The sequence below is a fragment of the Poecilia mexicana genome, unplaced genomic scaffold (genome assembly GCF_051168715.1).
Source record: "Poecilia mexicana isolate PSO_F unplaced genomic scaffold, ASM5116871v1 scaffold_5, whole genome shotgun sequence".
Taxonomy (NCBI): Eukaryota; Metazoa; Chordata; class Actinopteri; order Cyprinodontiformes; family Poeciliidae; genus Poecilia; species Poecilia mexicana.
Window position 1 is genome coordinate 24,505,148 of NW_028263374.1, and position 27,685 is coordinate 24,532,832.

Below are 27,685 nucleotides of genomic sequence, written 5' to 3' on the forward strand. Positions count from 1 at the left end.
CATTTGTTTTTGCCTTTGGAAAAAAAAAAACAGTGCCAGGAAAGTGGCAAAATAGTGCTGTAATGTAGAAGTGGGTAAAATTAAACTTTGAAAAATTAAAATGAAAAGTCATGATAAAGTATTTTCATATTTATCCACTATAATTTGTTTAAAAAGCAGTTTTATTCAAATTTCTTTAATTTCATTTAGCTGTTTTAGTTCTGAGTCAAGTGAATTTTAGTGTGATTATTATTTCTCACCCTATCTGTAATAGTGATTAGTTAACTTCTTTGTATTAAAAATGTTTAAGAAGTGAATAATCTAGTGACAAATATTTGCAACCCATTTCTCCAATGTCTAATTAAGCATTTCTTGAAAGTCTTGAATCAATTGCTCTTTTACGTCAGAGCATTTCAAGACACATGAATTCACTGATGCTTTCTTAACCCCATATAACAAATTCAGGAATTTCCTTTCTATAAATATTATTTTTGAACAATTAACCATATTATTCTCAGTTAAAACATATTTGTTGTTATTCCTGTGTGGTAAGAAAATAATCAGAATTTTTGCACACTACAGGATCAGGATTATGTGTGGTTAGAGTGATGTGGAATTGAACTTAACTGTGGAATTGAACTTAACTGTGGCTCAATAATAGAGCGTTTTAGAAAAATAAATATGGTGAAAAAATACAGATTGAATATCATAAGTGGGTAAGATGAGCTACAGAGTACATGATATTGAGCTAAAATTAAAATAAAATGTTTGTTTTAAAAAATATATATACTTCTATTTTTTGGCACATCCATCATTCCATATATTCCAAGCTTGCTGTTAAGTCAGTGATGTATTTTGATTAAAAGCATGTGCTCAAAGGGGAAAATGGTATTCAGATTTGTTCTCTAATTAGCAGAGATGGGTCAGGATTAAAGGCAGGGAATGCCAAGGGCTGTTGGTTTGCTGTTTATTTATGCATGTATGCCACAAGAGACATGAATAAATGATGAAATAAGCATGTAATACATCATTATCAAAATGGTGGCTAGTAAAACACAAGCCAGAGAGTCATTTGGGGGCAGTTTTGTATGTTTCACTTTGGAAGAATGTTTTGGGTTTTCAATGTGCTCATTTATGCACACAAGTGAGAAAAGTACTTATATCTGTCATGACCTGAGTAAGAATCAGAAATAGAGGCCTTTGTTCATGGTGACAACCTGTCTGTTCCTGAAAGGCATCAAGTCGTCTTTGCTTTAGGATAACTGACAGTGATTGCTGAGCATGCAAGCACTGTCTCAAAGTAACTGGTCACAATTAGCTGAACATTGCCCCAAACCTGAAATCACTCCCCTAAAATAAAACCATTGACGATCAAAGAATGTGAACTTGATCAAAGTATTTTGTCTTTATTTTAAGCAAATGAGAGCAGCATGAGTCATAACATTTCTTTATTTTTGTTACAGATTTCATTCTCAACATTCCTGTGTTCAAAGGGGAAAAAACATGAAATTATTTAATTAAGATCACATTACCAACCCAATTTAATAATCCTAAATTCACCGTAATCCTGCTCCAACCCATTGTAGTTTTCTTTCTCTATTTCTTATCCCTCCAATAAAAGTGATTTCCCCCATGGTCCTTCAATCCCACTCTTTGTTTAGGTAATCTAAACAGATGTGGACTTCCCTCAAAGTCCCCCATCAACTCTGCGCCCCTTCTCACATAAATTAATCCGAACCATGAATGTGATAGCAGAGTGCCATCTGCTGTGCTCAAACGCTCTCTGAGATGGGCAGAGCTCCACATCTGGACTACTGCCTGCCCATCCTGTTTTCTACTTATTATCCTCTTTATATACAGTCCCCACCACTCACTCAGAATGCAACAAGGATTTAAAAGCTCATCAGGCTTTATAGTCTTAATAAATCAGCATCACAGTCAGGGATACACCAGATGTTAATATAACGTAATGTGTGCAGCTATTTTGGAAAGAAAAACCAAATTGAGATCTGATCAAATTACATAATTTATTGTTTTACATTCACATATACCATGTTTTTTCTTTTACCAGCTTCTGATCAGGGGTTAAACTGGAGTTTCGTTCAAGATAAAAACTTGTTTCTACGATTTAGATATAATTATAAGTGTGCAGATATCTTTTTTTCTGTACCTACTAATTTGAACACTTCAGTGGCACCAAATATTAACATTGAAACAATTAATGTAAACAATGAATACAGTTCATCAAATGTGGTTTATAGTGATAAATAATAATGGATGTTGGAAAAGGTTGATACATGATCAAAGTCAGGTTGCCTCAGTAAAAGATCTGAAAACTTACTGATTAAGAACTGGAGATGTTGCAGTTAAACCTCTATTAATTGTCAAAAGATCATTCATTTATATTTTGTCACAGATTCCTGTTGAGACATCTAGAAAGACATCATCATGTTAAATTTGGATCCTCTGACCACTCACATTTAATGTTAAATAGAAAGAGTTTTGCAAAAAAATATATATTTCCAAAGTGTTCTGCCAGCTGCCACTATAAGAAATGACTAAGTAATTAGAAATGAAATGAACACTGATTTCCAACACTTTAGATCTGATGAGTTACAGTTATCACCATGTGGTGATCAGAGGGTTAACCACTGATGATCTGCACTCGGTGCTGTAAATGAGATATTCAGTTTGATGCCAGAAATGCCAGTCGAGCAGATTATCTTTGAAACTAACAATCTGTAACTGCTAAGGGATGCCATGTCCAGAAATAATAGACACTCCGCTAGAGTAATTAGTATATACCCAGACAAGAGTGTATTGAGAGGTAGTAGATGTTTGCATATATTCATGTGTTATGTTACATTAAAGACATTTTTGGAAAGCTTTTTTATTTGATTTGTTTTTTTTTAGATGAAATGATTATAAAACAAACAACTTTAAAATTAGAAAACAACAACGGTGAAAAGAAGTTAGATTTAATAATGGATTTAATCTAATCTATGCATTCATATAGGCACAGATTTATACACCCACTAATGTTTGGTGAACTCGTTTGTCTGTTAGGAACTTGAACAGAAACTATATTATTGTTTGAAACCAAAATCAAGTTATTGGCAAATGCTTTACGTTTCCTCTATTCAGAATTTGTAAAGCTCTTTCAAATTGGCTGAATTTGTGGCAAAAAAAATGGAAACGCATTTTTTGCCACAAAAAAAAGTGCATTTTTTTCCGTATTTTTTTTTTTTTTACATAAATGGATTGACATAAATGCATTTATGTCAATCCATTTTGACATAAATGGATTTGATTTATGTCAAAATCCATAGAATTTTGACATAAATTCTATGGATTTTCAATAGAATGTATGTCAAGGCCAATCCGGCACCTAAATCTTGTCCTGTTCTTTTGATTTAAAAGCTGTTTTTTTATGTGCTTAGGCTTGTTGTTCAATACCTCACTGTTGTCATGTATCAAAATACCAACTCAAACTCAACCATAAGAAGAATTGACGAGAGTAATTGGGAACAATCCAAAAATAAACAAGATGTAGGTCTATCATAAACTGAAAAATTCTGAAACACTTGGTTCTCCCTTAATGGTGGAGTGACCTATTTTTCAAACTTAGGTCAATTTAAAGCCCCCAAAGCTTTATTAGGTGATGTTACTAATAAAATGGAGTGATTTATTTATTTGATGTACAAAAAGTCAATTGACTCTACTCTATTTCAGCACCATCAAAGATATACTGGAGAAGTCTTTTGAGACAGATATTGATTGAGTCATTAATCTGAATTACCACATCTAGACACACAGAAGATACATGTCCGACAACCAAACGGATGCTTTAGACTTCACTGCCTGTAGATCTTCCATCTGCATGCATTCTTCTTTGGTACGTATTCACGAATGTACACAGACAATGTAAAGACAAGGTTGCAGAAAAAAGACACATGAGGGAAGGCGTTGCTTTTCCTATGAACAAACAATGATATAATAGAAAAGGTGGTTTAAAAGGCAGGAGGGCCCTGATGTTTACTACATGGAAAATGCAATAGATGGTAGATTACGATCCCATCAGACCAAAGGCTTTGCCTTGACATTTAGGTTGTAGTGAAAGAGGATGTTCCAGTAAGTGAAGCTGAGTCTTTCTCACTCTTTGTTTTTAGATGTACTTCTTTACTTACTTTTGTGGCTTTCGTGTTTTTCACTAAGCCCAATCCATCTACAAACTCCAAGTAGCTCACATAGATAAGTGTAAAAATTATAATAAATCCCTAATTAATTTTGCAAATGCTCTGTATGTTCTTCACCTTTACAAAAATTCCTTGCAAAGGTAACAAATGAAAACTAACCACTGAACACAGATTTACCAGATCCCTGTTTTAAGCATTAAGCATTTCTGAAATTGAATTCATAAATAACAGAATAAAGAGGAATAAACTGAGCAGAATTGCTTTTTCAGGTTTAGATAGGACAGGCGCGACCAAGTCCAGTCACTGAGACCTCGACTGCAGCACACCTGAATTAAATGACTCCTTAGCATGTCATTAATTTCTGAAGATGCCTGGCAAAGTGCCATTCAATTGACTCTGGTGTGTTGGACAAAATAGATAATAGCTCTGGACTGGACTGGGGATATAAGTAATCTTTATCCACATGTATTTACAGTAAAGCCTCTGATTGATTTCTTAAGCTAAGCAACATACATGCCTCTGTATTTTCTACCAAACCACTTGTCTTTGGCAGAAACTTGTGCAGGTATAGATGCAAATATGTTTTACTAGACAGTAGATGTTTGTGATACTACATATTTAGGTAACAAGCCGATACCAAATAAATACAGGACCCTGATTGCCGACACTAATATTTTTATTTAATTTTGATGTGTCATCAAACTTTTTGATATTTATGTTTTTGTGTTTTTTCCTTTGAATTATTTTGGTCAAACCTAGGACAGAATTTGGACAAAGTTTACCTACAAATGCAAAAATTAGCATTTTCAAATGTTCAAGCATTAGCAAATTTCAAGAATGAATCTGAAACTAAAGTGTCGATCAATACGATAGTATTGATCCAATACTGACACCGACATGGTATTTATACTGTTGATATTTTGGATCAATTTGCCCGCATCTACTATAATTTAAGTGCAATTCAAATACGTCGCTAGTTGCACCACATATAAATGTAGTTTTTTGCAAAAAACTTTATTTATGTGGCAAATACTGACTTCATTTGCTGAGTGAGTGAGTCAGTCAATGAGAGATTCAAAGATCTATCCCCTCCTCCCATTTTGTGCTAGCAGCTAACTCGTTCTTCATTCAATTTTAATGTGTTTACCACACCAGATGAATTTCTCCAAACACACATCTGTCAGAGTGATGACAATCACTAAGTGATCCCCAGTGGGTGATTGCAGTAACACCCGTTCCCCCTCACCATCCTGTGCATATGGGAAATATGTGATGTCATTTGGCTTTAAAAAATGTGCAACTTTAGACAGTCAATCATGAGTCACAGAGACATGTCATTTCAGAATGCGAATTTGTCAGAAATTTACTCAGACATAGTTGGTAAAAACAAAATAATACAATCACCAAAAAACTGCACATCATTTTTTAATTAATTCTTCTTTTAACATTAGCTTTACAACAGGCAGTATGATGTATTTTCTTGGAGAATACATTCTGAGGATAGCTGGCTCTGCCAAACTGCCAGACTGTCTCCTTAGATGCAGTGAATGAACTCTTTTACGGGAACACGCACTGATGCTCATGGCTGCCCACAGCTGTACTGTCCCTGATTCACCTCAAGCACTCTTTGTTTTAAATGACAATTCAAAGGGACAAAGAACTGTATTGTTTTATGCAAATCTTTACCCCTCTATGTAAAGATCAAAGAGTATGAGAATGCAGTTTTCTGATTTGAAATGATAAGCATAAAACAAAGCATCAAGATCAACGACATTGTAAAATGCAAAAATGGTACACTTTACTGCATAGGTGCCTAAATCCAGTAAAATCACAAGGCAAGTGTGGTATATATATATATATATATATATATATATATATATATATATATATATATATATATATATATATATATATATATATATATATATATATATATATATATTTTTTTTTTTTTTTTTACTTCCCCAACATATCTGAATCACATGAATGGTTCATTACCATACCTCCACTAAGCTGAATGATATGATGATGAGACAATTCAACCATTTGATTCAGGTGTGTTGGGGCAAGGACACATCCAGAGGTTACAGAATGATCTCAAGGACTTTATTTGAGTCTCTCCTCCTTTCACAAAAACTATAAAGCTGTTAACAAGGACAGCACTTGATGTATGCCTATTATTAATTTAAGAAAAGTTTTTTTGGAAAAAAAAAGTGTCTTCTTTTCTTTTGTTTGATTAAGATTGGGATTTGTTTGGGGTGTTTTTCAAAAAAGATCAATCTCAAACTTAAAATAATGAAAACTACAAAAAAAAAAAAACACTAACACCCTAAAGAGATCAGTATATGACTTGTGTATATCTACTCCTTAATTCTTTCTTTCAAAATCTACATTTTGTGCAATTCTTTCCATAATTCCCCACTTCTCTAAACACAATTAAATGTTCTGATTTTGGTTACTCACACACAGGGGGACATTAGCTGTGGCCCCTTTTGATATTTTAAATCTTTGAAGTGCTGCTCACTTCTTCTCAAACTCTAATTCCACAGTAAGGTGCCAGATCATTTATCATTCAAACCTTCCTGTCTAGGTGTTGGTTTACTTTCCTTTCTGTCCTGCTTGCTTCCTGCCTTACCAAAAGTAAATAAAAGCGCAAATGCTACGATAGTGACAATATTCACGGGATTAACCATTTCATTGTTTTACTAATTTACATGTTAGGTGACTTGCAAATTTGATTAACATGTGAAACCAGATATTTACATACTTGAATATAAAGACATTTTGATGTTAAATCAGACCAAACTTCTGTTGTTTCAGGTCAGTTAGAATAACTGCTAAATGGCACAATTCAGTAATTTACATACAGAATGATTACTGTCTCTTTTGGCAATGAGGGGAAGCCCAGATGATGAAGTCATGACTTTGGAAAACTTTTATAGGTTAACAGATGCATTTGAGTTACTTGGAGGCACACCCAAGAATATTTTTTAAGGCCACACCTGGAACATATTGCTTACTTGTTTGACATGATTGGGAAGTCAAATGAAATCAGCCAAGATATTGTGAAGCTGCACAACTCTGGTTCATCCGTGGGAACAATTTTTGTTCAAACAATTGTAAATATATATATATATATATATGTGTGTGTGTGTGTGTGTGTGTGTGTGTGTGTGTGAACAATATTGTGAAATGTATATATTTCATTTAGTTGCCAGGTCTAGTTAGTTGATGACCAGAGTGAGGCACTCTACAGGGTTGTGTGCCTCCCTGAATCCCTCACTCTTTCTCTTCCTGCCTCGGCGTCCAAGAGCACGAGCCTCTGGCTGTGTAGCCATGACAACCAAATGAGGTAAATGGTTGCAGGAGAATCCTCATCACGACCACCATCCTCACACATCTCTCTTCAGTGGTGCATGAGCATAGTACGATGATGTCTTTCGTGCATGATAATCCTTATCCACTGTTGTAATTCCTTAGTGGAATTCCAATAAGTGATTCTGTTCTGCCGAGTACTGTCATTTTGCTCAGTGTCAAGCCAACATTGCATCTCCTTAGGGAGAGAGTTATTTTTGTCCTTCAGTCTCTTGACTTTAGCGTTCTTTAGAAAAGAAGACTATGATGTTGTGTGGTTTTAATTTTTGATGTTGCATGCATCCCTCATCAATAAGGTAGGGAACATGCTTGGATAGTATTTCCAAATGCATCCTCTCTGTGACAGAAGAAAAATACACAAACATCTGCCATCATATGTGTGCAGCTTTGCACATGGGCGAATCACGGGCTACTACTGAACAGAAAATAGACACAACCAATTGCAAAGCTCGAATGTAATGGCATTGGGTGACAACTGACATTCATTCGTTACACTGTATTGCATCAAATCAGACTAAATCAAGAATATTTACATGGAAACTCCAGATAATTGCTGCAATTTCATATGACATTTTTCATTCTCAGTGTATTTGTTTTCACCTTTTAAAATATATTACTGCTATTTGCATATTTGCAGAGTGATAAGATTGCTCTGTGAAATGACACACTGTGCTGTGTTTACAGATGAGGATTATTTATCTGCTGCCTTGACAAGCCAAGTCTGTAAACCCAAGAAAACAAGAGGAAGAAATTCACATATATTACAGAGTTCTTTTTCAAATTTTCCAACTGCCACTTTATTAAAATGATCATTTCTACTGTTGTTCAAGACAGGTGAAATTAAACATACTGATGCCTTTTAACTTGCATTGATTCCTGCTGAGGAACATTGTAAACACAACATAAAAATTATCACAAAATGCATTTCTCTCTTTCAGTGCTACATCTTGCCAAATGCTACCTAGATTTTTCATGTATGCGCCGTGTAAGTAAATTTTATTTGGAGCAAACACAGATGAAGACAGGAGAAAGGATTTTATTACTATCAGTTTTTAACCAAACATCAATATACAGCTACACATACAGTCTGTTTGACAGTGTCTGATTGACATTTGGAAATGCATTCAGTAGCAACAGTGTCGTCACTCATTTTTCCGTCAAAATAATTTAGATTTGACCCATTCTGACATTTTGTCTGACAAATCACAACAATAATTTTGGTATTTTATGCAAGACAAGCCACACAAAAGCAGCCACCAGTGTTTCTGCTTCCCAGGGATGTGCAATGCCAGAAAGTTACAAAGGGGACAAACAATGTAAGTAAATGCTTCATTTTGGAAGCTGTAATAGAAAAATAGACATGAATCTGAAAATTATCCAGTTGGTAACTTAACAGTGCATGCTCTAATGTACTGATATTGGTAGTAAAATAAGTAAGAGAAAGTAAAATGTCATGCTAACATTTTTCATTCTAACAACTAATCTAACATAGTATTTTCAATATACAATAACTACACAGTAGTTGCAAATAATAATGATATGTATAAAAAAATCTCCCTGTGATCCCTTCACATCAGTTTGTGCATCTGGATATAAAAAAGCAGGTTATAATGGGTAAACAAATTCAATTAACTCACTTAACTTTAACTTTTTTGAGGGTATAAAAGGAATATTTTTTGCTTGTAATCTTGCTAGGTTTTCCAATTTTCTTCACCTAGGAATTTTTAGTGTTAGAGTGAACTTATTCAGCTGGAACAACTTAGAGAAACATAGCTCTGGCTATGAGTAACAGTTTGATTCTGATCAAAATATCACATGTGGTACAATAGACTTGGATTTAACTTTCGTACTGGTTGCTTGCAGGGATATATTAATAAGTATTGATATTTGGGGCACGTCTCTTTTTTTATTAATCTGGCTTAGCTTTGTGTTTTGGTACTCAAAGTTAAAACTGGAAGCACTTTTCAATTTCTCTAACTGCCCAAACAATTTAACAGAATGTGACTGCAGAAATGTATGTTCAACCCTGGAAAAAAACAAACAAACAAACAAAAAAAAAAACAAAAAAAACAACAAAAAAAAAAAACCTTTGGATGTCGTCTTGACAGACAGGAAGTAGAGGGTCAAGGTAAAAACCTTTAATGTAATAAAACAGAGAGGTAATTCAATCTAATTAGCCTTATCCTTCCCTACTTCCTGATGTTTTGAGTTTTAAGGAATATAACATTATCTCCCAAACTCCTGTAATTCCTTTTCCTATGTTTTATTATTGGATTTCCAAAGGAACACTGCTTTTACATCTGATAAATTCCCAAAGCTGACAAGTCTGTTACACTGATGGACATTTCAGAAGCAGGAGTTAGCAGAAGGTCAGTGTCTATTATTTCTATTCAGAATGGGAAATCAGTGTGTATCATGTTTAGGCAATACATAATATCCATAAATTGAAATTTTACCATACAGTGCCATTGTTGTTAGAATGTGGGACATATATGGCGCATATATGAATACATACATCAACACTACAAGTAGATTACAACAATTGTTATATGATTTGAGACATCCTTTGAAAAATTGTACTATGACTCATGATTTTTTAATGCCTATTGAAAAACAACAACAATGAATAAGGCCACATTTATATTTTGTCATTTCTGCAAAATGTGCTATTGACTGCTGCACATTTAGGGTTTGAATTCCTTCTAAAGAGAAAAAAAAAGAATGTGTCTCTTTTTCCTCTTGTATTCCCCGCACAGAAATGATCACAATATATGGATGGCTCTTTTTATATCCACTGGTTGACATTCTTTTTGCTACATCTCAGTTTGCTGAATTACAAATGATTACAAGAACATGAGAAATAATTACATATCAGCTTTTGTGCATTTCAAGTCCTTATTACTGAGGATTTGAAAACACTAAATGCAAATTCAAGACAAAAAAGTGTCCAGGACTCTGCTTTATTAGCTATGGAGTGTTTTGTACCATCATGACTGCAGGACCAGTGGAGAAAGTGTTCAAATGTGACTTTTTCTCTGTGTCAGTTGAGCTGTGTCATATACTCTTGAGAAAGACAACTTAAAATAGATGTAAAAATAAATAAAAATAAATAACAGAATGGCAGCTATGTTGAAGATAATCTAAAGACAAACCGTTTCCCAAATGGCCAATCTTTTGGCTGTTGTAAAAGAAATAGCCATATGTTGGAAATTAAGGTTAAGCACTGCAATGAGCGAAGACTGCTGATTTGGTCAAAAGCTCCTTTCAGATCAGACTGTCAGGCTCAAATGTGTTCTACAGGTGTTCTTCATGACCAACTTAGAGACCCCAAGTGAAATAAGGTCAAAGGTGACCCACTGCTGTTTTGTCTATGATCCACCTGAGAAGGTATAGTCACAGAGCCACGATGAGCATAAGATGAAATGGGGCAGCTATAGGACACTGTGATGATCCCCCAGTTTGGATTTAATCTGAGAAATATGTTTAGTATAATCTGGGACAGACACAAATGTGCTAAGCATGACTGCACTGCAATTTTGTTTGTATTTGAAGACCTGACTGTATTATGACAGTTAGCTTGTAACTCACAAAAACGATCCAATTCAGATACTACTGGGTATAAGATAAATGTTCAACATACATGTGTGCGTTGCTCTAGTAATTGGAGCTGAGTTACACATGTAGCCCCATGAGCTCACCAAATCAACTTGTAGGACATGAATGCCAAAGGAAGAAATAAGGAGATCTTTGTGTTTATGTGTTTATCACAGAGCTCTGATCTGAAAGATGCTAAAGACTGACAGGAAGAAATTGTAAATCTTTGGAGATGGTAATTGTTTGAGTACAAAGGGTTTTTACAAAGTGCAAGTTGGTTTCTATTGTGAAGCTACTTCTGCCTCTCTATGTGACATGCCATCCACTACAAAGTCCTCCCATGTCATCTTTCTTCTACTGAAACTTAATCTTTGGCAAAGACAGTAGTAGTCTAAATGAGATACCTGCCAAAATTAGGTTTGTTGTTTAAAGTGCATCAACAGAGTAACTAAATAGATTCAATTTAATACCATATTTTCGTCGTAATTTCCAAGACTATACTGTATATACTTTAGAAATATCTTTCTCTACATAGTTTACAGTAATGAATCTAATGAACATACTATCCTCTTTGTTTTTATTTTTGATTACATACCATTTACTTTTGTACTTTTTGTATATAATTTGTAATTATATAATGAATACTGCTGGAAGTTTGAGAAGACCAACTGTCAACCAAACCCTTCTTGTTAAGCTTTCCGCCTATGATTAATTCAGAAGGAGCAACACTATTAACCTTCTTCATATCTTGAGAGCAACCTTTAAATATAAGCAAATGAGGCAATCCAGACAGGACACTGTTAAATGATACGATATGCCAGCATATCACATTACAAGCAGTTAAATATTGAGGTCACTTGTCATTATGACATCCTTTTATAAGGGATTTTAGGTCAGTGAAGTGTCCTGCTTTACATAGATTAAGTTCCAGTGAATATGATTTTAAAATTCACAAAAGCCTTTAGCTTTCTTTACAGAATTTCAGATTCCAAAGCTGAATGTTCAGCATTAGATTTAGTTTTTTGGTTTTTCTAAGACAAAAATGACAGCACTACAAGAAAAATATTTTCTATGTGTTAGTAGTCCAGTGAAATCTATTTTTCTTTCGATACAAGTCATAGTCTTGGCCTCATTATTTTTCTTCAGAATATTTGACACTGAGCCAAAAACTTTGACTTTTCACAGACAAAAATATGATCCTCATATAATTTTTGAACACATGGAGTGGTATACTTACAAACCTCATTCCGTTGAGATGTAATTTGTTAGATAATATGTATATCCATCTTTTGACTGTAACTGTACCAATCCATGATCCAAGGGTTCTGGAGCTTTACCAAGTAGGAAACAGCACTGACCACACACTTTCTTGAGTGTCCTCAACTAGTTTGGAGAACGAGGAAAAACGTCCCTGCAAGGAAACCGTTTTTACTCCTCACTCTCTTCTTCATCTCCCTTGGTGCCTTTACTCCAGCGCTGGAAGCAATGAACAGTTGAAGCCAAAAAGAAGCTGGTCATGATGGCCACCACAGACACAGAGATGCCAGAAAAAATGATGATGAGCAGGTCTGTTAGAGTTAGGGTGGCCTGGCACTCACGAAAGCTGTCCTTTGAAAGCTGTGTCAGAGAAACACGTCTGCCATCCATGGGAAGGGAGCACTCCATGCCTTCCACCCCTGAAACAAAACAGGAAATGGAATTGGATTAAATCACCAGATATATTGAATGGTGGTCAGTGTGATTAGGTTTCAGCTCAAGTAGCCAGCAGAAAATAAAAGATCCCTGGTTCAGCTTTCTTGCTTGTACAAAATACTTGGATTCTAGTTTGACATTATGAGTTAAAGTTGCTTTGTGTTTACCGTATTCCCACCCACAACAAGGCAGCAGGTACACACTTACTCTCACTGGAAGAGTGTGATGTGTGGTTGCATACTGTGAAATAAACTGAAAACAGTAATTTAGGTAGGTAGCTTTAGATCAGCCCATTTTAGGAGCCTCTAGTGTATTACTAACACACTACTATGTTATTAATAACTAAAATTGTTCAGAAAATATGTCATGTTGGTTAATACATCCCACAGAAATCCACCTGTTTTGATAGTAGTTTTGGCTGCTTTCATATCCAGCATCAAATCTGAGGATGGATTAATGAATATTTAGTGTTCATTAATCTCAGGATCACAGTTCACCTACTTTGCATCCTTTTTATCCCACAGATTTATAAAAATAAATTGCACAATGATCACAGTCAGTTTTACAGTGCATATCCTTCAATTGGTTGCACCGACAATTTTGTTGGCCTTGGAGCCTAAACTACTACAAGCGTTAATTAGACATATGTCTTTAATGCAGGGCAACAGACTTTAATTGATGCACTCTTAACATTGCAAACACAATGCTCTATGCAGCACTGTGCAGCAGAAGACAGAAGACGTTTGGCAATGCATTGTACTATAAGAAACACTGCTGTAGTTATGTGGGCAGATATAAAGGCTTTCAATGTGGGTGGCTACTTTTCACTGTTGCTGGGCATGCAAATAGATAAAATTTCTAAAACAACATATGTTCCCCTTAAAGCATTTTTTTTTATATAATAATACGAGCAATTCTTTACAGAAGTTTTCATTACAATCTTTAATTTCATTAACATTTCTTTTTACTATTTAGCATCAAATATATAAATGTATCACTGAAGTAAGAACCTAATAAGACAAAAAAGCATAGCAAAAATCAGAGAATGAAATAAGCAGCTTGTGCAATCTGTAAGGCTTAGTAAACATACATTCAACATCTAAATGTTGTGACAATGGAAAAAGACATAATGGAAATTTGTGATATCATGGAATTGGTTTTCATGGTCCTCTGATTAACTTGCTACACTATTAATAAGGTTTGTAACTGAACTCTGTAGGAGCTTGATAAAAGTTGGTGACACTAATCCCCTAATACAAAATAGATTCTTACATCTCATCTAACATTCACTTTGTAGAGAACAGGAACTGTTACGCACCCATAATTGCAGGAAGGGGACATGGTGACACTTCTTGAATATTTCATACACACAGTTAAAATCAGATATTTACATATGCTGTATAAATACACAACATTTTGTTTCTGTGTTGGATATCAAAGCAGACAAAACCTTTCTGATGTAGGTTGGTTAGATTTAGAGTTATTTTTATATATAGATGTTAAGAAAATAATAATGTGTAAGAGATTTTTCTAAACAATGTATTTATTGGCTTTCTTCAGATCCACAAGCTTGTATGCATTTCTTTAGTATTTGGTATAATTGCCGTTTAGACTGTATAACTAGGGATAACCAACTTGTGTATCCTGAGCTGGTGGTGGATTTCCATAAGATCAGACCCACGTCACCAATGGCAACAACAGTCCAGGAAGTGAACAGAGAGACAGTGGACTCTAACCTGGATGTTCACTTGAACACTAAGCTAGACTGGATTCACAACACTGATACTACAGGAAAACTAACTGCTGAGGAGAGAGACTGAGGTCTTTTGGAGTGTGGGCCCAGTGAAAGTGGTAGAAGACAGAAAAATCTGGCAACATCACTGTTGGACAATGTCCCACCCCTCATATATGAAGCTGCTGCTGAAATGGAAAACTCATTCAATGACAGACTTCTGCATCCTAACTGCACAAAGGAAAGTTATCGTATAAACTTTTCCTCATAAAGTATATGGAATTGGTGGTGGTGTATTTTAAATGTTTACATACACCACCAACACTTCAAGGTAAAAGGTAATCATACGTTTTAAGAAACATCGGCATGGTCTTCTATTTTACACAAAATTATTCCTGTTGAATGTAATGCTTCGACGGGTGTCACCGAATTAATTTGTCATACTATTTATAATTAACTAAAGCAGGCCAATAATAATAAAAAAAATGTGAACAACTCGATTTTAGCTGATAATTCATGAAAAGGCTAGGAAAACACTTTAAAAACAGGGTTTTAAAGGTATAAATAGTGATGTTAACATTATTTTCGGTGATTATGTGATGAAAGAAAAAATAAACACAATAAACCATTTCAAATCTTTCCTCTTATATAAAATGGGATTTATTTTATGTAGTTGACCTGAGGAAAAAAAAGGTGTAAGAACTTGTTGGGACAAAAGTGCAAACTCACACTAATTCTATGTTAAAGCACTTTTTGATTTAATTTGAACAATATGTCAATATGTCAGAGTAGGACATCTTGACCAGGCGCATATCTCTTAATCACAACCCTCTTCAAGAGTCACCACTTATTAAAATTAATACATTTAGTTGTGGATTCTAACCCAATGCAAATCTTCAAATAGGATTGCAAGTTTGGTCTCAATGAAATGTTGAAAAATAAAATGCATCCTCATCTTTAACTTCAAGCAGACACCAAAATTAACATTACACAATACTAAAACAGATTGGACTGACTAACAGATTAGAGAATTACCCAACAGCTGTGGTTCTTTGCAATTGTGACCTTCTGAAGCAAAGACTATAATGACAGTTTCTCATAATTACAAGCTGTCATGAGGATATTCAGATTAGCGCTGTTGTAAACGAATATTTTTGTAATCGCGTAATCTATCGATTATTCTTATGATTAATCGAGTAATCGGATAAAAAAAAGATAAAATAAAACGTTGGTGAATCTAACTTAGCAGTATTTCTATCGGATATCAACATCAGTCCAATTTTTCACATTTGAGCATCCCTAACAATAACTTTTCCGTAGTTTAGAAAATAACAATAATAGCTCATTCTCTATCTTAACCTGAAGAAAAGTAATACAAAAATCTGAAATTATATTCAATTTAATAATAAAGAAACAACTTTCGTCAGCAACTCAGACGGAAGTGAGAGCACTGCGCGACGCAAATAATGACCCTGCCGGAACACAGTGCATTAAATAATAAAACATAACTTAACAAAGTTTCAAGACTTTTCCTGAATTTTCCTCGAGGAATTTTAATAATTGAGATACCCAAATCACTCAAGGAACCGTTCCAGCCCTAAATTGTAGTGAATTTAGTCTCATTTGAGACACACAGCAAACTGACCTCTTTACAAATATTTCCTGACTTGGCAGCATAGATCTAAATCCAAGTATATGCCTGGAGATATTTGTTTTACAAAATAAAGTTAGAGGAATTATTTTAACAGAAGCTAAGAAATAGCTACTAAGGTGTTAATTAGCTGGTTTAAAAAACCCTAAAAGTCAATGCAGAAATAAACGTTCATAATAGTGTAAATAGTGGTGAAAAGGTGTAAATAGTGGTGTTAAAATTCCTTTCAGTGATTCTGTGATGAAAGAAAAGAAACCAGGATAAACCATTTGGGTGAAATTCTTTTACAAAAGTTCACCCAAATATATGTTAATTAAAGGTTCCTTTACTACAGTCAATTGTAACAGATTCATAAAGATAACTAAAAAGAACACGCAAGCAAATGGATGAATTAGAAAATATTACACTAAGTAAATAAAACTATAATAAAAATAAGTCAATAAGTCTAGAATTGACATTAATGAACAACATAAAAAAAACTTTTCCCATTATTTGACATTTCCTTAGAGCAGAATTGACTGACCTGATTTTAACAAGACAATCAGCTAAAAATTACTTTTGCTACATTTACATTATTTATTATGAGGAAATTTAGTCTTAACTAAATTTCTCTCTGGTTTTCCAGCCTGAGAACGATTTGAAAAATATCTAGATGTAGTCTGATGTAGGAAATAAAATGAATAAATGGCCCTCAAAATTTCAAAGGCTTTTAGTAGATTATTGCAAAATTACTGTGAGTGCATCCAACAACATGGACTAACAAAAGAACAAAGAAAGAAAAACTAAATAAAAAAAATAATAACCATTCCTACAGTATAAAGCTCTTTCCCTTAGAGCTCATCTTATTTGTTCAACACCTTAGAACATTAGTGGCTGTCACACTAGAGCAGCAAAATCTCAGGGAAAAACAAACGGAGCCAAAGCAGAAAGCGAAACCCAACTTTGAACAGCTCATATATCTCTCTATCTCAGGAAAACCAAAACAAGGTTGACATACAACCAATAAAGCCACTTCGCCATAGGACAGAAGACATTGTGTGGAAGGAATGAAATTTATCTGGTGAAAACATGTTGTATTCATCACTGTCTTCAGAATGCAAACACGATAGGTAGTTACACATTAAAAAGGGTAAGAATATTGTGCATTTAGCTGTTTTGTGAAGAAAATGCTTCTCATTGATTATAGAGAATGGTACAAATAAGTCTCATACATTGTATGTTTTACTAATATTTGAATTAAAATATTTTTTTCTTCTTCAACAGATGTTGGGTTTGATGTTTTACATTCTTTCTGTCTTCTCTCTCTTTATGGTAAGTCATAAACGTTTTCTCCAAAACAATTTAGATTCTCTGTGTAGCTTGTTTTTGTCAAACTATGTTAACTTATTTACATTTTAGTCATAAATCATAAATATCTATATAAAAATAAAAGGTAAATAAATGAATCAGAGCCAACACAGCTGTTTGTATAGCTTGCTAAGTCATTGTATCTGTTTTCCTTAAACTGCCAAAGTTGAAGCTGAAACAATATGGCTAGAATCTATCTGCCTATCTTTGATTTTCTTTTCATGGATCCTACATTACACAAAATTACTAGCTATCAATTTTAATCAAAATAGCCAACTATTTTGATTAAAAGTTTTAAGCAAGTCCCACAACTAACTTTGACACACATTTATCCTTTTTATTCAGAGGAAATGCACAGGCCGAGTGAACACAAATGTACTTAAAATCTATAGGATATGAATCATATTACGTTGAATTGAACATGTAAATGCTATATCAGCTGTCTTGCTTTTTCTTTCATGCTTATTTTGTGTATATTTCCTAACTCTGGTCATGGAAGTCAAAAACAACCATGATGGGTTTAAGGACTTAACAAAGTTGAAAGGAAAAAGTTTTCAAATTGATGATATATACGCTAAGTTTTTGAACTATGTAGTACACTAACAGTTTATAAACTACTCCTGAAACATGTGATATGTCAAGTATTAAGACTCTACAGCAGGCAACTGTTCAGTGATGTAATACAAATCACGCCCTTACACTCTCAGGTTTGTCTGCCCACACAGATATGTTTCAGTCTTGGCACGAACAGTTGATAGATTACATTTAGGATTGCAGCCAGTCAACAGGACAGGCTATCTCCTGTCTCAGCCGTGATTGATCTACCTTGCTGCCTCGTTTCACATCCCTCCCTTTAACGCCACCCTATCTCTCCAGATTGATCTCTGAGCAAGTCAATTAACAGTGGTCATACATTACTGTTAATGTAGCTGAGCTTACATTTATAACACTTGAAACATAAGTGTATAGCGACCTTTCTAATAATCCAAGCATTCAGCTATGATACTTGATTTAACCTCTTGAACATATGGGTAAATGTCAATAGATGTAAATCACTCATACATGATTGGAGTCACAAGGAAAAGTTCTTCAGTTCTAAAAAACAAACCAAAAAAATAAAACAGATTTAATACCTAATTGGAAAAAATGTGAGATTCATTCAAGTTGGAAAAAGAATGGATGGTAACAGAGTGAGTAATATTTGCAAAGTATGCACAAAGAGAGAAGCATTGCTGCGACTCAGGGAAATGAGTGAATTATTCATAAGGGAACTCCGTCTGTGGAAAGATTCAGCAACCTTACACCAAGCATGCACAAATTTAGTCACCATTAAACCACAAAGCATGCTGACTGCGACAAACAGAATATTTAAAATATCCAAAAAATACATTTTTCTTTTATTTTCGAATAACATAATTCATTCTGATCATAAATACAGATGCTAAAAATGCCTTGAATTTTTAACACATGATAAAGAAAACTAAAATAATGTTCAAACAGGTTTCCACAGGCATCCATGTAAATAATGTGTTTTACTTCTGAAAGTGGCAGATTGTCCTCCCCTGCTTTTCAGCATGTACCACATGATGCTATCACTTTTTGTAAATCTGTCCACCTTTTTCCCCACTCAGCTCTCCCTCGCCAGCACCATCTCTCACATCCAAACTTTAAATAAACATTAAATTAGGCCAAGATAAAACAAGCTGTCAGGTTGTGTTAATAGAACAGATATTTTCACATCATATACCCATGGGTGGTAAAGATAGCCAGAGATGCCGCATTGAGCTTTGCAGCTTCATGTTTGTGCTACGTAGAACTGGTCAGTGACACCATATTTTCAGAGCTGTTTGTGCACTGTGATAACGGGTCTCAAAGGAGCAACTCAATAGGCTGTGAAGGAAAATTCAGGCTTTGACCCCAGTAGTCATATGAACTGCTACTTTACAGAGACACTGTTTGGGTCATGACTAGTGTTGATAGCAACACCATGATGGGCCTGAATCCCAATCTGCCATCTCCCAAAAGAAATTGGCCTGCCCTGCCCTGTAGGCAGCTGTAGCTCCAATTACCCTGGCCAGTGTGCTGTAGAACTGTGTCAGTCTGAATTATATATGGCCTTTGTTCATCCTTAACCCAAGAGCACCGGAGACAGCAGTGGATCATGTTTACACTCAATCTTCCACTGAAACATTTATGAACCTGATTGGTGGCTAAAAGAAACTTTTACATGGTGACCCAATAAGAAATACAAAAATAGATTAATTGACTTGTGAGTCAACTTTAAATAAAGAATTAGTTATATCCACTGCTACACTAGAGACAAACTGAAGTTATTTAAAAATGAACAGTGTTTTCTGCTTTTTTTTTTTTTTGCTTATAATTTGAAATTCAAAAATTTCAACTATCTTTCAACCATCCATCATTCTGACCTGCGGTGACACAAACAGAAAAGGATGCTGTGCTGTGAAGTTAAAATCACGAGGGAAATCAAGAAGTGAAAAATGAATTGGGAATTGGATTTACTGAAGACACTCTGCAGCTGCTATATTATGCAGGCACTTATGAAGAATGCTGCAACTATTTCTGTCCTATGGAGAGGAATGTCTATAGATTAATTTCTGTCTATCATACGGGTTCTACAGTTTAGAGATTTTTAAATGCTGATATCAACAGCTCAGAGGAAGCTATTCAATAAGCTCATCAGGAAGGCCAGCTGTGTGCCCGGATGCTCCCTCGACCCAGTTCAGGTGGTGGGAGACAGAAGGACTCTGGTTAAAATAACATGACTAATGGACAATCTGGAGACCTTCTTCAGTGACAGAGTGCTGCACTGTAGGAGCGCAAAGGAGTGTTAGAGAAGATTCTTCCTCCCAGCAGCTATTAGATTGTATATTCTTCACTGCTCCCAACAAAAGCGATATATGTTTACATCCATTCTGAGATTTGCATAATCATTAGCAATATTTTCCTCATTACTAATATTCATTAAAGATCATTTACTGTAAATGATCTGTTTTCTTTGTAATGTTTAACATGCATGCACTTTATGTACGTTTGAAAAACAAGTCATCCTACTCAGTTACATATCCCTTGGATCGGAATACGCCTTCCTGATCACTGTCTTTATGCAATAATCCTGTACAACTTATTATTGCTATCATTAATCTATCTGTAATTAATAAACACATAAATAAAATAAATAAATAAAATAAATAAATAAATACGTGTGCACACGCGTGTGTGTGCGCATAGATGTACTTTGATGCTACTGTTACACCTGAATGTCCACACTGTTGGACATTAAAGATTATTTCTATTATGTTCTATGTTTGGTAGTGTCCAATTTCAAGCGACAATAAAGTACAAAAGTGCTCCTACTTTTTCCTCATGAAGGCTTGGGAGTCATTTTAAGTTTTTGCTTATATCCCAACTTTCATACCCAGAAATCACCATGTTGTCCAGAGCTCCTTCCATTTCGTTTCCTTTAATATACCACCTTCTGCTTATGTTTTGAATATTTTCAGATCAGATTTCTCTTGATAAGTACGTATTTTTTAATAAATTCTAAAAATAAATATTGATTCAACATTCTAAAGGTCCTGGAGCTTCTTAAAGAGACAGAGGCCCACTTTCAAGGTGGGTGGTATCATTAGCTACAGTAAATAATGGGGGTATAGTATATTTTCCAGGTATATGGAGCCATTTTGTAGCACAATCAAGTAACTATGCTGCCTTCAGTTGTTATGAATATGTTATAGTATATCAAAAAACACTTTGACTTCACATCATAACCATATCTGATGCCTTGAAATTAGCTTGTCTCTTTAAGCACGTTATCACAACAATGCTTCTCCATATTGCCCATTGGCGTCCTATACAACCATTCACAGGAGCTTTGCAATTTGTATGATAAGCTCAGCAAACTCAGTAGTTTCAACAGGTATTTGCTAATTGCTGCTGCTGTTAGTCTGGAGGAGCTGTGTGGAGGAGACACAGGGGAGGGACGATTCATGGGGCGGGTCCTGAGCTGAGGACAGATGCAGGCGTTAAGCAACCCCCATATGGCTGCCACATGAAATTAAAGGATTCTTCAAACATGCATGAATGAGTCAAAGCAATGTTCCAGGTGTGTTTTTTATGAAGAAATAAAATTATAACATATTTAGCTCAAAAAGGTTGATGTAGCTTATACCCTGCCCCTGCCCTTTAATAACACCTCTCTTGATTAAAACAGGTTGCACAGGAAATACTTTGAAATGTTCTAAAAATGCCCTATAGCAGACTGTAGTGGTTAAAATATTCCCCTATGTCTCCCCTTGAATAAAAGCTGGTCAAACTGAAGGTTGCTGTTTACTCATTTTATTGACCCAAAGTGTTCAAGCATTAAATTGAACTCCTACATGACAACCAGTTATTTGTGTGCACTAGACAAAGGAGACATTTTTTTAAATGTCATGGTGCAAGAACAAAAAAAAACTCAACTCATAAACAGATTTCCATGATTTTGTCCAACTAGATTATATGTTGCTAACTTACATCAACTGATGGCGGTTGTTAGAGAGGCAACGCATACTGCAAAGCCTATCAAATCAAGCTCATTCACTAATGAGTATCCATCTGTGATTGTATAATCATGTCTCTTATGTTTGTTTTTTTATTTTTTATTTTTCAGAGAATAGGTCATACTATTTAACTAATGTTAAGAGCTCAGTCATTATGTTTATTGGATCTGGCAGCATGAGGACTGAATGTGTGAGCAAATTTTCCTACCTGAGGTGGCAAAGGAAAAAAGATTTGAGTGCAGAGTAGGGGCAGAATCAATAGCACAGAACACCATGGCCTATATGTCTGTAAGTAGTTTAATTTTGTGGGTTGTCAGCAGACCTGAGAAGTACCAAACCAGTTTTCAGACTGAGCACAAAAATATTCAGTCAGAAAACAGTTAACTTTCAGCCAATTTTATCTTGCAGACAGAAAGCAGGTCTTTATTACAGAGTAATATGCTTGATGAAATGCTTATATTGTGAAACTTTAAAGGTTTATCAATTTAAAAATTCTTCCCATCTTTTACTGTGTAACTTTAACTGATTCCTGCGATTATTTTTCCACATTTAAAAACACACTTCTTTAGCACTCCTTCGATTATTTGGCTCATGAGTAATCAGACTTTATATGAAAGTAGATCTTTCTGAAACAAAGCTGACAGTTTCCCCAACATTATCATATATTTTCAGGGTATTTGATCAGAACAGCATTGTTAAATCATTAAAATGTACATTTAGCTTAAATGGGTCTGGCAGCATGAGGACCCATGTACATTTAAGCTAAATACATATTTAGCTTAAATGTACATTTTAAGAAAAAAATCTATGTTATCACATCTCTGTAATCTGAAGTGAAAATTATCACCCTTAGTACAAGTCATGTGTGGCTCAGCCGTCAGATCTGTTTATTTTTGCTTCTTTGCTCCCACATCCTACCCTGCTCTCATGAGATAAGTCCTGTCTGTAACAATTGCAAAGAAATAATCTGTGCTCTACAAAAGATTTAACTCCCAAATAATATTTGTAGCAGAACACAAACACATACCATACAATAGGAAATACATGGATCTACAATTGAAATAGCATAAGATATGATTTCGTATCCTTTTCATCATGGAAAAGACTGGCAGCCCCTTTTTAATACAGACACCCTGGCTGTTAAAACCAGTCAACCTTATTTAGAGATTTTACCTAAAAAGCTATTAATATTTCATGTTCCTCTAGAACAAGCATGCACATACTGAGGCTGCTTTGTAAAACCACCAAAATGTCCATCCGGTTATGTAACGTAGCTCTCACGGCTAAATTACATTGGTGGATGGAGTCTGCCAGCCTAAAAATCCACAAGGATAAAGCAATGTACACATGATGGGAAAAATTGTCTTTATTCTCTCTGTAGAAAAATAAAATCTTTGCGTTTGCCTACTCCAGCATGCATGAAAATGTGAGATAATAAACCATCTTGTTAAAAAAAAAAAAAAAAAATGTTTAATCTCATGAACGTGCAAAATTGAAGTCAGTGCTTGGTTCACACGAACACTCAAATCCTAAACCATATGAGTTTCTTTAAACCATAGAAAATATTAAACAATTTTAAACACTATTAAATTTTCTAAAGTAAAACATAACTGTCACGATGAAAAACAAGTCCTATTGTCTCATGTTACGCACTGAGTCTCCCACATCAAGGGGCTATGGGGGTGGAGGCAAAAAAGAGACAAAATTAGAACAAGGGAGGGGGAGGGGGTTTCCTCTTCCACTGGGAAAATAAATAAAGAAGCAAATAGACCAGGGAAGTGTGATGTCGTTGGATTTACCATGTACCAATGAATGCTTCACTCAGATTTACGTTATCTGACTAATGCATAGTAACAAAGTGCTGTTTCTAAAATGACATTACTTACCATTTGGAAGCTTGTGACGATTTTCCATCAACCATTCAAACAGGTTCGTGAAGTTGCAGTTGCAAACCCAAGGGTTGCCCTCGAGTCTCACCACCCGCAAGGAGGGCAACTGACTCAGGGCTCCCACCTTTAGGGTAGATAGTGCATTACGTTCCAGTTCAAGTTCTCGCAGAGAGGTGAGGCCCAGAAAGGCGTCCTCACTCACCATGCTCAAATATGGGTTGTTTCCCAGTCGCAGTTTGATCAAGCTACGGGATTCCCCAAAAGTCCCCTTTGGGATTTCAGTCAGATTGTTGCTACCTAGGTCGAGGAAGACCAACCTGGAGGAAGTGCTTAGAGTCCCAGGTTCTATGTAAGAAAGGGAATTGTTCCGGAGGTCCAAGTAGACCAAGTCACTGTACAGAACCAGAAAATCCGAAGGGATACGGGGTATCCAGTTGTCGGCCAGTAGAAGCCTCCGGACATCCAAAGGGATCTCTTCAGGAAGACGGGTTAACCCCCGGCCACTACAGTCCACAGTGTGAGGATCTGGGCACAGGCAGGTTGCTGGGCAGTTTTCGCCCCAGGTCCAAAAGACAGAGGACAGCAAAACGAGGATAGGTTGAAGCCAGTGGACCCATGGCAACATGGTCGAGAGGGTCAAATGAATTAGGGGAGAGGAGGTTTAGGTTAAGGACAAAAGAGAGAAAATGGATGGGGGTTGAGAACAAAAAGGCAGGGGTCAGAGGGCAGAAGATTGGGAGAAGGGAGGGGAAGGGATGAGTGAAGGGGGTGAGAGAGATCAATCCTCTTGAATGAGCATCTTGATGTTATGGAGAGAGATACCTGACAGAGCTTAGGAATTGTGTGACGGCAGAGCAGCAGAGGAAAACTCTTTTCTAGGAGATCACGTAACAAGCTGCTAAGATAGAACAGCAGTCTATCTGTTTTATATGTGCAACTAGAGCCTGACAGTAACCAGTGGGAATAACGGAGGATAACACAGAGGGGAATGTAGCTCAGAAGCGGTAAATTAACACGAGCAAGCTGGGAGAGAAGAGAAGTAAGGGAAACAGACAAGGGAGAGGGGGGTTGAGGAGAAAGCTGTGTCCGCCACACTACCCCACAGTTCGTCTGGCAGCAGTGATAGACAAAGACAATGAGCACTGTGACAAAAAAGGATAAATGGAACAGTAATTCAAGCATGACAAGGAAAGAGTTGCATTCCTGCATTCGTCCATTAGTCCAAAGTCTTTGTGCAGAAAAGCCAAACGGTGTGAAAAAAACAGAGCTCACGGAGCATCGCTCAAATGTGTGGTGATGTTGCCCCCGCTCGCCCTTAATTCTCTCTCTCTATCTCCGAGTACCCTGCAACATGCTGTAAAAACAAAGCCAGGCTCAGTGCTCTGCTGTCCAGCATCATTTCTAAGCTGTTTGAGAGACAATCCAAATGCCCAGGCAGGAGCCTTGTGGATGTAGGATGAAGTGCTGAGCTGCACACAGCCATGCCAATCCAATGTCTGCCTCCGAATCTACCACGGTTTATCTCATGCCCTCTCCTTTTTCCAGGGGGGCGTGTCTGATTCATCAAGTCACTGTCAACACGTGATGTCACTTCCTATAGTGAGAAGAAATTAAAGGCAATAAAAGCTGTGTTTGTAAAATAGCGTTAGATTCTAAAATATATTATCAGCTGTTTGTTTTTAAAAATAATATTTACAAATATGTATGCATTATTGTTGTTGTTGTTGTTGTTGTTGTTGTTGTTGTTGTTGTTGTTGTTGTTGTTGTTGTTATTGTTATTTAAAAAATGTGACCACTCTATTTTCCTAACTAAAAAAAAATATCTGTAGGAAAAAATTATCTGCCAAACTTGTGTAGTTTTAGTTGACTACTAAGGTTGTTCCTCTGAGTTTCAGGTTGTTTTTATTTATTTACTTACGATGCTCTAGCTTCCTCTCTATATTTGAGTCCATACAAACAAGCAAATATGATAGTAATTATGGCAACTTGTACATCAATAATTTTTTATTCTTGGCTAACATATAATTTTCTTATAAAATAGCCCTCACAATACTAAACTAACAGCTCAAAAAAGAGACTGTTTTTACACAAACAAAAAAACCCTGAAGACTTTCTTGAGAAATTTCTGTGCTTGCCTTATGCTGCATATTTTGTTTATTTCATGACATTTTGTTATGAAGTCCTTTTTGTACCTTTTATCCAGCAGTTGTAACTTCTTCATTCAAAATCAGATCTATTGGCCAAGTTTGTGTGCACAAACAAAAGTTTGACTTCGGTTTCACACACTCACAGCACACACACATTAGGCATAAGTATATAAACTTCAGAGTAAATAAAAGATAACAGGAAAGAATATATATATATATATAGATAGATAGATAGATAGATAGATAGATAGATAGATAGATAGATAGATAGATAGATAGATAGATAGATAGATAGATAGATAGATAGATAGATAGATAGATAGATTTTTTTTAAAGGATCAATTTAGCAGGGCACTGCTTAAACTGCCACTGCATTTGTTCCAGTCTTGAATTATGTTTTTATTCACAGAAATTGTGTATTCACCTGCCATCATAATGGTTCTTATTCTTATCTAATCCGTTTGTCTACATAACCTGCATGCAGACACCACTGACAAGAGCTAGCCACCAAAGTAGGGCATTGTTTTCACATGAATCCACTTCTGAATGACATAATATGCACAATTTATGGCATTCAGTTTGTGCTGCTTTCAGATTCATTTGTTCATGTCATTTTTGCCACTGTAGATTGCACTAAGTGACTAATGCTTGAACCTGTATTAGTCATCCACTTGTAGTAGGGCTTTTTTTATTCATTGTTGTAATATTACTTTACAACTGCAAGGATACAACTACAGAGTAGACTTTCCTTGGGGGCAAAAAAAAAACAAAAACAAAAAAACAGTTGGCACATATAAAGCCATGTAACACATTGTTAGTATTCTGTTGCTGTCCATAATGAGTTGTTCCTTTGTCATTCCAGATTGGATTTGAGATAATTAATAAAACTAGAAACTGATTTGTGTTAGTAAAAAATTGTTCCTAATATGCTGATGAATCCATTAACTATTATGCTGCTGAATTAGGCGGTCAGCAGATGTCCACATTCACCCTGTAGAACAAAGTTTGATGGGTTAACGTACACACAGGCAAGTCACCTACAACTGCTATCTCTACTGCATATGAATATGAAATGCAGAGTTTCAGGTCTGATTATTGGTTGCAAAATCTGTCCAAATATTCACACCAGCAATGTCTATTACATTTGGTGATCTATTAAAAAACGCACTGCAAATTTAATGCTTAAGGAAACTGAGATTTAAAAAAAATATACAGTATTTTTAATGTGATGTGCTCTAAAGCTGCATGTGCAATTTAATTAATCAACCCTCTCTATCCATTTCTCATGTTGTGTAGACCTAATTTTAGCTTTCATGAATTTAAGCTAAAAATCAACTCAAATTTACTGCACCTAACTTTAAATTTCTTAAAGTCAGTAAGATTTAATCTTTGTTAAGGGGATGTTTGCTTTTTCCAAATTTGAAATAGACTATGTTTCTGTAGCTTCATTAGTATTTTAAGAAACAATTATAGTTGTTTTACAATGTACTGATAAAATTATTACATTAACGCATTTTATAA

At 35.3% G+C, this 27,685-nt stretch overlaps 1 protein-coding gene across 1 annotated transcript; it reads right to left on the reverse strand.

Annotated features, from left to right (window-relative positions):
- Positions 1-11,741: 11,741 nt before the first annotated feature.
- lrrc38b (leucine rich repeat containing 38b) lies at positions 11,742-25,694 on the reverse strand. Its single transcript, XM_015006817.2, has 2 exons — positions 24,015-25,694; positions 11,742-12,820 (listed from the first exon to the last, which is right to left on the reverse strand). The coding sequence occupies exons 1-2, from the start codon at positions 24,640-24,642 to the stop codon at positions 12,573-12,575; spliced, it is 876 nt and encodes a 291-aa protein (XP_014862303.1). The 5' UTR covers positions 24,643-25,694; the 3' UTR covers positions 11,742-12,572.
- Between the last annotated feature and the right edge of the window lie 1,991 nt (positions 25,695-27,685).

Coding starts and splice junctions, on each gene's coding strand:
- lrrc38b (XM_015006817.2), bottom strand. CDS start 24,642: ATGTTGCCATGGGTCCACTGGCTTCAACCTATCCTCGTTTTGCTGTCC. Junction 12,821..24,014: donor TCGTCACAAGCTTCCAAATG/GTAAGTAATGTC, acceptor GTTTTGTTTCAG/GGGTGGAAGGCATGGAGTGC.